The sequence below is a fragment of the Carassius gibelio genome, chromosome B5 (assembly GCF_023724105.1).
Source record: "Carassius gibelio isolate Cgi1373 ecotype wild population from Czech Republic chromosome B5, carGib1.2-hapl.c, whole genome shotgun sequence".
In the NCBI taxonomy this organism is placed as follows: Eukaryota; Metazoa; Chordata; class Actinopteri; order Cypriniformes; family Cyprinidae; genus Carassius; species Carassius gibelio.
Genome location: NC_068400.1, coordinates 38,467,990 through 38,481,932, shown reverse-complemented (window position 1 = coordinate 38,481,932; position 13,943 = coordinate 38,467,990). Strand labels below are relative to the sequence as shown.

At 34.9% G+C, this 13,943-nt stretch overlaps 1 protein-coding gene across 3 annotated transcripts in view; it reads right to left on the bottom strand.

Annotated features, from left to right (window-relative positions):
- Window positions 1-1,817: 1,817 nt before the first annotated feature.
- Window positions 1,818-13,943, bottom strand: part of LOC127957517 (globoside alpha-1,3-N-acetylgalactosaminyltransferase 1) — a 22,288-nt gene continuing 10,162 nt past the window's right edge. The window contains exons 3-9 of one of the 3 annotated variants that reach the window (XM_052556088.1): window positions 10,145-10,180; window positions 9,881-9,907; window positions 7,810-7,857; window positions 5,179-5,226; window positions 4,366-4,395; window positions 4,130-4,267; window positions 1,818-3,167 (exon numbers count right to left, since the gene is read on the bottom strand). In XM_052556088.1, coding sequence (XP_052412048.1) covers window positions 2,477-3,167; window positions 4,130-4,267; window positions 4,366-4,395; window positions 5,179-5,226; window positions 7,810-7,857; window positions 9,881-9,907; window positions 10,145-10,180 — 1,018 coding nt within the window. In that variant the 3' untranslated portion in view covers window positions 1,818-2,476. The remainder of the gene's footprint in view (window positions 3,168-4,129; window positions 4,268-4,365; window positions 4,396-5,178; window positions 5,227-7,809; window positions 7,858-9,880; window positions 9,908-10,144; window positions 10,181-13,943) is intronic. The other 2 variants (XM_052556089.1, XM_052556090.1) reach the window with 2 other exon arrangements.

Sequence of the window (13,943 nt, the reverse complement as noted above, 5' to 3'; positions counted from 1 at the left end):
GCCAGATTCAGTGACATTTTGGTTGCATGAAATCAGCACGTCATCTAGAAATTTAGGCAGCATGTAAACAATTGCAGCAAACAATGAATAAATTAAGTAAAGATCATTCTTAATTCAGTTTTGAAAAATTAAAGGTTTAGTTCACCCAAAAATGAGTGTTATGTCTTTAATTACTCATCCTCATGCTGGTCCATCCCTGTTAGACCTTTGTTCATCTCCGTAAAATTAATTTGAATACCTTTGACGTAATGTCATAAAATTACAGTTGAACCACTGATGTCACATGTACTTAATTAACCATGTTTTTCCTTTGTTTCTGCGCCTTGAACATGTCAGTTCAATTGCTGTTCAGGGTCAGAAAGCTCTCAGATTTCATCAAAATGAATGTACGAGTTTGGAACGACATGAGGGTAAGTAATTAAAGAAAGAATTTTCCTTTTTGGCTGAACAATCCCTTTAATACCAGAAATACAATCTAGACCAGTGTCACTAAATGTAATATATCCTGGCACTACAACAAGCAAGACATTTATAATGCAAACAGACATGAAATTCAAGTAAAAACACATTTGAATACTTTCATGAGTCCCTTTATTCAAAGTTTGATAGCAATTTAAATATGAAAAAAAAAACTCACAAGGTCAGTATTTGTTAGCTTGTTTAATATATAGAGTTGAACTTACTTTGAATTTCAATGATATTTCTATAAGATCAATAAAACTTTCACTGCTTTGCATAAAATTTTCTCATGAAAAAACTAAACAAAAACTGATCAGCTGTTATAGCATTGGGAAGGTCAGTGTTTAATGAGAGAAATATAAATAAGTTTAAACTATATTTGCTTAAAACATACCAGAAGAATAATATATATATATAATTTTAGTTAATAATACAGTTAGACGTTAGGAAGTGACTTTATACATTTAGTGCTTTAATTTATCTGGCCTTATTTGTTCCTCCCAGTGCTTTATACTTATTCCCAGACGGGAAGTATTTCCATGTCAGTGTTATTGTGTGTTGGCTCATGGGGGATTTTCACCTGGCACACTCTAAATGAGCTTTGAGATTCTTTCCAAAGCACTTAATGAAACCCAAAGCAAATAAAGCATATAAACCAATTAATGAGACATGATGAAATTAAAGTCTGCTATTTGGGCTAAGAGTAATGTTTGGCCATGTAATAAAATGCCACGGTGGTATCCCTCTCAATGATAGCCTGATTCATTTACAAGATGTGGTGATCCAATAGAGGGTCGTTTTGGGATTTAGTAATCTTAAAAGCCATCTCAAAATCTTGACTTTGAACGTACTATTTATAATTTAGATTGGCAAGACTTGAATGGATTGAGAAAAAAACACAGTTATGGTTACATAAACCCAGAAAGAGAACTTAAAATACTACATTTGTCACATATTCATGACACTGGTTGGAGATTAATAGTATCAGCTGTCACTGGCTTTCAAGTGTCTAGTTCAGATTAGCTTTTAATGTGTTAACAGTGTTCAAGTGAAAACTTTTTCTAAACAGCAGCAGTATCAGTTATTAAAAAGCGTAAAGAGCCAGTGTTCATGAACTGCTTAGACTAGTCTTACAAGTTACTTTGCATTTTAAATAAAACCCGTGCAAATAAATAAAGCAAGTTGCAGTTGTGCTGCACATCACACATCACAATCAAATACATAAATGTGCTGCAAATACACGCAACACAACCAATTACCATAACTACAGTTGTACACATACCTATTCATTTGCAGCGCACTCAGCTCTCTCGGCCACTGTAGTGTCTTATCTGGCAGGAATTTTTAAGTCCAAACAGTTGTTGTTCTGATTTTATTTTAACACCAAGACTTTGTTTAGAACAGCATAAGGGTTATAAAACACATACATTCGAGATAGAACTCATATGACCAAAATCAAGGTGATAAAAATGAGAATAAATGTGAAAAAAATCTCTCACAAACATACAAATTCAGAATTTGATATATACAACAACACGCTCTTATTTTGACTAAATGAAAAACATCATTCAAATCTTTCAGCATTGTTGGTTTTCGATGCACAAAGCACATTTTCTTTGCCTTCTCTTTTGTCTTTGCAAATGTACTGATAAGTGAGTATCCAGATAACCAGCATTTGGGATCAGTTGCCAACTCTTTATGGCAGTGTGGTGAGGGGAAGAAATACCTCTGATAGGGCATTCATGCTGTTAAAGTATGACAACAACGACAGACTGTTTTATTTCTCATTGATTCAATTGAATTGTAAATCTCTTTTTCTACAATGTTATGCATTTCATCTAAATAACCTGCGATAGGACCAATAAAAATGTTGATGAACACCTGAGGAAAAAACATTTGGCCACAGGTTTTGTTAGTCAATTACAAACTTCTGTTACATTTACATGAATGCCTGACGGGTGTTTACAGACGAATTACAGATAAAGTGCATAAATATGTACATTTCAGTTAACAGCTCTTATGGGTTTGGACGAACTGCGGCATAGTTTTTAATAACTTGAGAAAAGCGAATGATTTTGACTTCATTTGTGTGAGGTTTGAAGTCCTGCCACAGATACTCTGGTGAGAGCACCTTGCTGGGTTTGTTATACAGGAAGTACTTGTTTAAATGAGACTCCTCCTGCCATGCCGCCTCAATGGAATTAGCTGCATCAATGTCCAGCTGCTCCCGGCAGGTTTTAGCAACCTTATGTACATCTTTCACTGAGCCACCGATCACAGCTCCTCCATAATAATAATCACCCTCAGCAACAGGAATGTACGCTTGAGACTGGGGTCTGCGCTCATATGGGAAATGTTGACGCGCTGTTTGATAGTAACCAGGATGTATCACACCTATAAGACGACCCAAAGACTCTGCCCCCCATGGGCCGTAGAACTTTGTGTCCACATCAAGACTGAAAACATAGTCGGCTTCATTGACCAATCTACTTTCGATCAGTTTCTCCAGCTTTTCCATCCTGCGCAAAGTGATCTCCTGCCATCTGTTAGAACTAGCCACTTTCAACACCGTCAGTTGACGACCATGACCCAGTTTCACTGTAGGAACCTGTTCTGGATGATCGGTGAACAGATAATAATGCACACGAAATCCGACAAAGTAATTCAGCTCTGCCGACTCCAGGAAAACTTTAAGAAACTGTGTGTACCTGGGGGGGAAAAAGAGGGGCTGAAATGTAAAGCAATGACTTAAACGAAAAATCCTTTCGTTTTTTTTTACACCCTTTTGGCAATGTATTCACCATAAGGAGGCTCCAGGGCAAACTTGTATATGCTGTACATTTGAGACCATACAAAACATTAGATCAACAGTGTCTAATTCTGCTGTTTTCTGGAGAATTTAGTTCGAACACACCTGCCTTTTGTAATGTGGGGATTGGCTCAGACATGAGGAAAAGCAGGATATTCAAGAAACCATGGTTAGCTTATTACTTTTTGAATGCATATCTGCATATATTCTAGTCAACAATAATTATTGTTTTTTGATGCTTCTAAGTCTTTAAAAGTAGGTTTGATCAGAGAGTAAGTTGCTATGGCTACATACCTTAAAAGTTATGTCGGTCATTGAGGTCATTATGGTTATTATGCAACACACTTGCTTTCTGGAAATGTTCTAAATTAAAATTTTTAACATTTGCCTTGCTAACTCTCCGCCCTTGTGGACTTGGATGTCCATCACTGCTGAGTGCCCCACTGCTGGTGAAGCCTGTATAATGGGTTTTAATGGACCACCCTGAGCCCTTGTTCATGCTATGAATCTGCTATGGTGCTGATTTTAATCTTTTGTATGAATTGTTTCATGCAAAGAAGAATACACCAAGAGTTTCTAGTGATCCTGACAATCTTGATTAGCTGGTTCAGGTGAGTTTGAGCTAAACTCCAGGAACAGGATCTATCATTAGATAAATAGATTGGCATGCAGTTTCAGAGGAAAAACTGGTAACACCACAGAGAAGATAAATCTAGACCTATTTTTCTCTCAAAAACAGTAAAACAAACAAAAAATGTGTGATATGTCATATTTGTTAATTGTCTGACTCTTACAATTAAATGCTACAATTAAATTCAAAGCCTATGAAGATAAGAGGAAGAGATGAAAAAAAAAACTCACTTTCCAAGAGCGAAGACTGTGGTTGCAATAGTGATGTTTTGTTGTTTGTAGATTGAATCAATCAGGACTGAATCAAAAGTTCCTTCCCATACAATAGGGGCTAACCATGGTGTCACGGCAATAACTTTGCCATCGAGGCTGTTTTAAAAGACCAAATAAACATGTGCATGAAATGCAAGATAGTATTAAAACATCAATAAATAATATAAAAAGGTTAAGTATGTGTATGTTCTTACCCAACTACACTGGGCTGATTGTATGAAAGCCTGTAGAATAAAATAATGACAGTGTAAAATAATCAGTTGTGACACATTGCATTCATCTCCAATAGTCAAAGTTTGCAATCAGAAATTATTTTAAACTGTCCTGACCTCCTGCTTACTTTCAAATGTCTGTGAATGGTGTGTCTTACTGTGGGCTGAACAGGGATATTGACATCACAATGTCTTAACTGACATTAAGTTAAACGTCTGCAGCACATCACACCCAAACTCTACCAGTTTCACTGGTTGCCTGTTAACATCTGCTTTCAAGCAGAAAAGTCATTGCATTCACTGCTCTTTCTAGTCTTGTCATTTAAAGCACTGTGCTTTAAACGGGCCAGGTGGGACTAATACAATAGAATAGAAAACAAAGAAATAAGTCACAAAAGCGGCTGTTTGTTTGCATGCTTTGTTAAAGATTTCAATCCAAAAGCATCAATGTTTTACAATGATAAGTGATACATTGATCATAATGAATTAATTTATCAGAAATGAAAATCAGTCACACAGAAATAAAGTGTCATGTGCACAGCCTGCTTATTCAGTCGAGTCGGTTTCTTTTTTATTTGTACCAACAGTATATAGGCTACATCACATTTAGAAAGAATGAAAATTTCTATATTTTTATAAATGCTCCTGAACAAAAAAACATTATAATATTTTTATGAAGAAATAAAAGATAAATATGCTAATTACATATATGAGCTTTGGCTTACTGTACGACAACTCCACAAAAACATCAAAATAAATAAGAGCAAAACTGTTGATGAACATATTTGTACTCACCCTTGTGGTGACTGCAAGTTCGGGTTTTCCTGGTGCTCTTGTGTTAGGCTAAGAAATGGGATAAAGATTCAGTGAATAACTGCTTTCTTTAATATTAAAGAGGTCCTATTACGCTTTTTCAATTATTCAACTTTAGTTATTCTGTACTATTGCTGTTTTGAGCATAAAAAAGGGTAACACTTTAGAATAAGGTTCCATTAGTTAATGTTAGTTAACTACTTTCGTTAACATGAACTAAGCAAGAACAATCCTTCTACAGCATTTATAAATCTTACTTCATGTTAATTTCAGCATTTACTAATGCATTATTTAAATCAAAAGTTGTGCTTGTTAACATTAGTTAATGCACTGTGAATTACCATGAACTTACAATGAATAACTGTATTTTCATTAACTAACATTAACGAAGATGAATAAATACAGTAATAAATGTATTATTCATTGTTTGTTCATGTTAATTAATACATTAACTAACATTAACTAATGGAACCTTATTCTAAAGTGTTACCTAAAAAAGATCTGCAATGTTACAAAGCTCTATTAGGTATTTTATTTAAATCACTTTTTAAAAACCACAAGGAACAACTCATTTGGACTACAACACATATTTTCTGGGATTTGTGATGTGATATAAATATTGAGACCTGGTTGGGCTGCACTACAGAAAGCAGTGAGTATTATCACTATGTCGGAGACACTCTAGCTATCACAAGGCAGACAATCTTAGAGTGGTTACAATCATCTGGGTTAAAATCACGCTCAAATTGATTTGATTTTGATTCAGTATTTACACTGAAACTTGCAGCTGGCAGCTATGGTAAAGGGCATGACCTTAGACTGTATAAAAAAAATGGACATAGTGTCCCTGACGTCACCCGTAGATTTCTGAAGAGGGTTTCAGAAGCTCAAAGTGGACAAAGCAGACGTCTTGGCAGCGCGTCACTCTAGGATAAAGGCAGAAGCTGGTTGCTGAAGCCACACCCACCTAGTCAGCAGTGGCAATCCACCTGTCACTCAAGTGGCCACGCCCTTAATTATGCAGCCCATTAAGGCTTAATATAATTTAAATGTATTAGTTATAAAAAAAAAATGCATTAAACATCCATAACTTCTGTGTTGACTTAGCTATATAGACCAAAATAAGTTTTTTATCCAGGCTGTAAACATGCGTCACTTCTGTGTTGACTTCATGAAAGCGAGCGGGAGGTTGACACTTGGGCATGACATTCCCTGACCAGGCGCAGAGTGGTGCCAATCACAACACACCCTGGCCCAGCTAACCAATCACAGCACGTTTCATATTTCAGAAGCTGGGCTTTCATTAGATACAGCAACTATTTGAGCCGTTCATGCCAGACTGGTGAGAGAGGTGTTGTAATAATGTAAAATATGTGAAAATTTCGTTTTTCAAACAACCTAGTGTGAGAGCCTTTTCTTGTACACACCAAAACAAAATAAAGACTTTGTAAAAGTGCGCAATAGGACCCCTTTAAAACTTTTGTGGCATTTGTTGGTTTGCATGTTTCTATTATATTCTATATATGCTATTCTATTTGTCCACAGAACTCTTACTCCACAGTAAAGCACCATTAGCAATTGAAAAAAAAAGATGTGCAGTTGCAAGACAAAAAGAACATGTTGTGATGGAGCTACATGACAACTAACATGTAATCTACCATATTAAAGGTGATTGACTTCAGAATTATTTTTGGTTATACTGGTTGAAAGTCTCTTCACATCCCGATAGCAATCAATAAGTTAAGTGGTTTAAAATTATTCATCTGTATATTTATCTATATTCAGTGGAAGGTGTAGGACCAAGAAATCCAATCAAAACGCTTGGTCCGTGTTTTTTAAATAGCTTTCGTACCTACCTGCCAGTCAACGTATGTATCTGCATACCTCTGCGCACACTGTTCGCGCAGACAGAATACGTCATTAGCCCATTCACACATGCTGTGCAGACAGAGCTACAATGGCAGACAAATGTCAACAACCTGGTCTTCCTTCCTGGTAATGTAGTACTTTAAAATGTTCTCGTTGGTTAATAACACAATGTAGCCCAGCGGTTCCCTATTCCAGTGCTCATACATATATTTTACATGACTCGCTTAGTTAACACACCCGATTCAGATGACCAACTCGAGCTACGTGAATGAAGCTATTCAATAGGCTACCTCAGAGTTACTCAGTCCATACACACCTTCCCACATTCTTTGGTCCTCTGTAGTGACTCATATGCATTTCTTTTATATCTTTATTTAGTGCCCTTGCCCTTTTTTTAGAAGCCTTGGTTTCAGATATATTTTTCACATTCATTATAAATAATTAAAAGTCATGAACCAAACCAACTAGCAACGATTTTAATAACAATATTACAAAATTGTGTCAAGTTGTGTCAAACAAAATCTGACAAGAAGACAAAAGACAGGCTACACATCTGCACACTTGATCTTAAAGAGGGTAAGAAATTCAACAATATAAAGAAATGTTGTGAATGACAAAAACCCTGAAGAAATAAAAAATAAAGATGCTAATTACATATATGAGCTTTGGCTTACTGTACAACAACTCCACAAAAACATCAAAATAAATAAGAGCAAAACTGTTGATGAACATATTTGTACTCACCCTTGTGGTGACTGCAAGTTCGAGTTTTCCTGGTGCTCTTGTGTTAGGCTAAGAAATGGGATAAAGAATCAGTGAATAACTGCTTTCTTTAATATTAAAGAGGTCCTATTACGCTTTTTCAATTATTCAACTTTAGTTATTCTGTACTATTGCTGTTTTGAGCATAAAAAAGATCTGCAATGTTAAAAAGCTCTATTAAGTCTATTTGGTATTTTATTTAGATCACTTTTTAAAAACCACAAGGAACAACTCGTTTGGACTACAACATATTTTCCGGGATTTGTGATATCATAAATATTGAGACCTGGTTGGGCTGCACTACAGAAGGCAGTGAGTATTATCACTATGTTGGAAACACGTGAGCTATCCCAAGGCAGACAAACTTAGAGTGGTAACAATCATCCGGGTTAAAATCACTTGGGCATGACATTCCCTGACCAGGCGCAGAGTTGTGCCAATCACAACACACCCTGGCCCAGATAACCAATCACAGCACGTTTCATATTTCAGAAGCTGGGCTTTGATTAGATGCAGCAACTATTTGAGCCGTTCATGCCAGACTGGGGACAGAGGTGTTGTAATAATGTAAAATATGTGAAAATTTCGTTTTTCGAACAACCTAGTGTGAGAGTCTTTTCTTGTACACCCCCAAAACAAAATCAAGACTTTGTAAAAGAGCACAATAGGACCCCTTTAAAACTTTTGTTGTGTTTATTGTGGTTTGCATGTTTCTATTATATTCTATTCTACTTGTCCACAGAACTCTTACTCCACAGTAAAGCACCATTAGCAATTGAAAAAAATGTGTGCAGTTGCAAGACAAAAAGAACATGTGTGTGTGATAGAGCTACATAACAACTAACATGTAATCTACCATATTAAAGGTGCAATAGGTGATTGACTTCAGAATTCTTTTTGTTATACTGCTCGAAAGTCTCTTCACATCCCGATAGCAATCAATAAGTTAAATGGTTTAAATTTATTTATCTGTATATTTATCTATATTCTGTGGAAGGTGTAGGACCAAGAAATCCAATCAAAATGCTCGGGATGTGTGTTTTAAATAGCTTTCCTACCTGCCTGTCAACGTATGTATCAGAGCTAGAATGGCAGGCAAACGTCAACAACCTTCCTTCCTAGTATTGTAGTACTTTTAAAGTTTTCTCGTTGGTTAATAACACAATGTAACCAAGCGGTTCCCAATTCCGGTGATCTCCCACACATGACTCACTTGGTTAACAAACAATTTGGATGACCAACACACAGATTACAATGATGATTCAGATGACCAACTCGAGCTACATGAATTAACTGTGTTCCAATCGATATGATCCCTACACTGTGTTCATTGCTCCCTACTCCCTGAGCAGGGGTTTACTTCAATTCAGAAAATGGACTGGAATTGGAAACCAGTGATGTAGCCTATTGTATTAATGTTGTCTCTGGTGGCATAAATGCGTTCGGGGGCGTGGTTTTGGACTGCGATTGCAGGGAGGGTGGGACATTAGCTTTGGGCTAATGTTAGCATTTTCCAAAATCTATTGCACCGTTAATTGTGGGCAATGGCAAGTATTTATAGGCAAGTATGTGAGCGTATTTGAATGTTTACAGAGTATATATAGTGGCCTACTACATTCATTTGATAAAAAATAGTTTACATTTAAACAAAGCCTTATCAGTTGTTTAAGTATGTGGAATGTAAAAGGAATTTTCTGGGTTAAACGCAACTCAATATATTTCTAACTCTTTAAATCCCCACAAGTCAATTTGCTATTAAGATGGGAAAGTATGATTCTCTTTTATTAAAATAAATGTTCACACCTTTACACAGAAAAAACGTCTATTTTTTTTTTTTTGTGTGTTCTATGCCATTTACTATCTCCATTCATAAACCGCATTCAAGAACATCCTGTGACACACAAATCATTCTTAAAATATTTTGGAATAGTTTGAACTCATGTACTGCTTGTTGTACGGTATGTCAAACAGTATGTACATTAATGTGTATTTGTGCTCCTGTAAATGATATGGGTGTATGTTTTGAAAGATTATGAGCAGTGACAGTACTTACTTGGGGCATAATCTTATCTCTTTATATCTGAAACAGAGATAAAGTTACAATGCAGAAAAACTGCATCCCTTCTTTGATTATCTTTTTTTTTTTATCAGATCTCTTTTAAGCATGCATGTTGCCTTTACAAAGAAACAGAATTTTTACAGAAACTTTATTTCCAGAAACAGTAATAAGAAAGTATTAACTGATTGTGTTTCATAGCTATTTACTAAAGAATGTTTTGATGGGTGTGGTCACATTTGAGAGGGAAAAAAAACTTACCCGAACGAGATCGAGTTGTAGCCCAAAAAAATAAGTCTGTGAGGAAACATAGTAACAGAACATGAATGATAAAGTGAAGCTGATCACATTTTTTTCTGAGGGAATTTACTTATCAAATTTAATGTACATAAAAATCTAAATCCTGTTGCATTAATTTGAAGTGTTACATTGATCTTCTTACACATCCAAATACTGTAGCAAACACACATATTTAGAAAAGGTTCTAAGGGTTAAATCTGTTACTTTATATTCATTTTCTTATGAATGCTTAGTCATGTAGGATCATTTAATTTTGGACAGGAATGAAAATGAGACTAGGACAGAAGTATTGTAGTATAGTTAAACAACAGTTTTGAAAGTAGTGGGTTGTGAAAATGACATGATGTATAGGACCTTCATACAGTACATCAATGCAAAAACTATAGCTAACGATCAACTTAATCTGCCTAAAATTCTATCTAACCTATGGAGTGTATTCAGTCAACTAATGGACAAACCCAAAGTGATAAATTATGAAAATGGTAAGACTGATATATCCGTCATGTTAGTAATGTAAGAAGTTTCATTTTACAGTTGACATTCTCTCTTTCACTTCTAAGAAATTACAAGACCTCTGTAAATAAGAGAAACAGTTGGGCGCATGTTTAAATAGGATCAAGTACATACTGAAACAAGTTTTTTTTTTTTTCTTCACTCAACAAAACCTTTAGTATAATGTTTCCGTATTCCAGACATCTCATTGCTGATGTGCATGAACTCATCTTGACACAACATGATCTGCCTTTGTTCATAACCTCTCCTCTAGCCCCAGCTGGCTCGCTTTGGTTTTCATCAAGCCAAAAATCCCGAGCGACTCTCTTTGGTGAAGCCAACAAGGAAGTGACTAAAACTGTAATTCATCGGCTGCAAAAGGGAATCAGTACTATAGACTCTCCATGTTAAAATGCCCAATTTTAGAGCAGAAAAAAAAAAACATGTTTACAGCTGGTTTCAAAAAATGATTTTGGTCTATATAGCTAATTTTGCCCTTCATGACAACTGTGAATTTACGTATTAATGGGTGAGTCCTGGGATAAAGTTTTTTGTTAACTTTTACTCATTCATTGTGTTGATTTTAACAGAAAGGTTTGCACAAAGGTGTGTAAACATGTATTATTTAAGACATTATGTGCTGTCCTTCACTACATACTGTACATTATGTTAAAAACCATTTATGAAATTCTAAACAAAATATTCACATTTGACTAAATGAATTGAAAAGTCATTGGTTGTGTCGCTTATTGTCAAAATATTTATGATGAAATATCAAGAATTACAGTCATAGAACTGCAGTATATACAATTTTAGATCGGTCAAGATAGATCAAGATTATTACTTTTGCAATCACAGCTGGATGAAATTTATATGAGAAAAGCTAAGGGGGCATATATTAGATCAAGAGCTAAGCGGATGGGGAAAAAAAGGAGAAAAACTCAGCTTATTTCTGTAGACTGGAAAAAAAAAACATCATGAAAGAAACTCTACTAAAACTTTAATTATTAATCGGGCAGAGCACATTTGCGATTTTTTTTCAAATCCTGTACACATTAATTAATTGCACTGGGCCTTGTTCGTTGGTAGTTGTGTGTGTGGGGGGACGTTAAATTCTGTAAACTGCAAAAATGAAGTATCGAAATCCAAATGAACCGAAAAAGATATACTCAAACTAGACGTCAATAAATGCATGTGTGTCACCTGAACCACTTATGCATGGATTCTTTTTTGCATGAGCAATTTATGATATATGAACAGTGTTGGGGAAAGTTACTTTTAAAAGTAATGCATTACAATAATGCGTTACTCCTTAAAAAAGCTAATTATGTAAACTAATTATGTTTCTTAGTTATGGAAAGTAATGTTACATTTCTTTTGAGTTACTTTTTAAATATGAGCAGGGCTTGAATGTTTGTAATATAAAAAGTTATACGTATTGCAAATGTAATAGCTCTTTCACACCAAAAAGTATAATGAATAAACCTGAAGGAAAAGTAAATTCACGTCTGTACAGTAGAACACAGGAGAAGAAGGTTCAACAATTCAAAAAAACAAAAACAAAAAACAAAGCACAATAGTTAATCTAAAGTCATTTTTGCTTAGTAGCACGTACCAAAGTATCATCAAAGGTCATCAGCAAAGACACTGGTTAATAAAATGGGATTAGATACATTTGTTTAATTTAACATTTAATTATAGCAGGTTTGCATCATATTCTAAAGTTTGCATTTCACTGTTTTAATTCATTTTGGTGAATACCTAATCTGTTTTTTTTTTTTTTTTTTTTTAGTGGGATTAATTAATGCACAGTCACATTTATTCTAGAACTACATCATGTTCACACAGCACAAACAATGCATCTATACTTTTTGAAAAAGTAACTATTACTATTAGATGATTAACTATATTCTCTTGTAAATTAAAAAGTAATGCGTTACTTTACTAGTCACTCGAAAAAAGTAATCTGATTATGTAACTAGTTTCTTCTAATGCGTTACCCCAACACTGTATATGAATGCAGAACAGAACATTTTTATTCGCAAACATGTCTGTATTTGTACAAATCGCTGCAGAATCATTTAATCCCAAATTCCACAGACTCAAACTGAAAGGCATTTGTTTGTGGTTAGCAAGATATGTGTAGGGTGAATTCAGGTAACTCCAGTGTAATGAACAGGAATTTTACTATAATTCTAGCATGGATGTCATCTGTCTAAAATCACATGACTTCATGGGGGTAATTACACAGAAAGGGGTGGGGGACTTTTTAATCAAGAAGCTCCCTGGCAATTGCATAATAAGGTCAGGGACAAAGGATTCTGACTAGATTAATGTTAAGGACATAAATCTGTAAAATTATGTTTGTGATCTCTTCAAGTAACAAAATATGCAGTGTTGACATTTTTATTATTATTATTTATTTTTCAACAACTGACAACGTTCTGTACATAGACACACTGTACACGCACACCCTGTACATGCACACCTTGTCCATGCACACCCTGTACACGCAGACTCTAAGCTAAAATATGAAAATATCTATGGCCTTTAATTAACTCAATGAAATGTATTACAGAAAACAATGGCATCAAAGCATCAGGAAAAGAGATGGCAACAGAAAGCGTGAGGAAGAGAGAGAGAGGGAAATGAGAGAAATAAGAAGCTAAATCAATGGAATGAGAGTAGAATGAAGGGAGCTATTGCGGTGTACAAAGAGCCAATGAAGAAAGTTCCCAGAGTAGCCCCAAATTTAATAGAATGGAGAACTTGAATAACTGACTAAATAATCCATTAATCAAATTGTTGACAATTAAGTAATGTAGTCTGAACAGCACAGCGATCTGTCCTGTAGCGTGAATCAACGAAAACAATCAACGAAAAATCATAAGTTTGGACAACATGTCATGTTGGACTAATTTAAACACATTCTGCGTCATGACGCAAGTATAATACATCATCATAATGCATTAATTATGCATGGTGTGCGCAGTTAAAATAGTTGTGATATTTATGTGCTCCTAAATTATCATTTCTAAAAGAAAATCAGAGAAAAAAAAAACATATTTATTAGGGGTTTTTGTTTTACCTGTTATTTATAGCAAACCATATTACAGGTATTTTGTCATATTTAAGTTGAACCAACCGGGTCCCAGCGCGTGCCGAACCGTGTGTGGTATATATATATATATATATATATATATATATATATATATATATATATATATATATTAAGGGTGTAATGATACACGTATTCATATTGAACCGT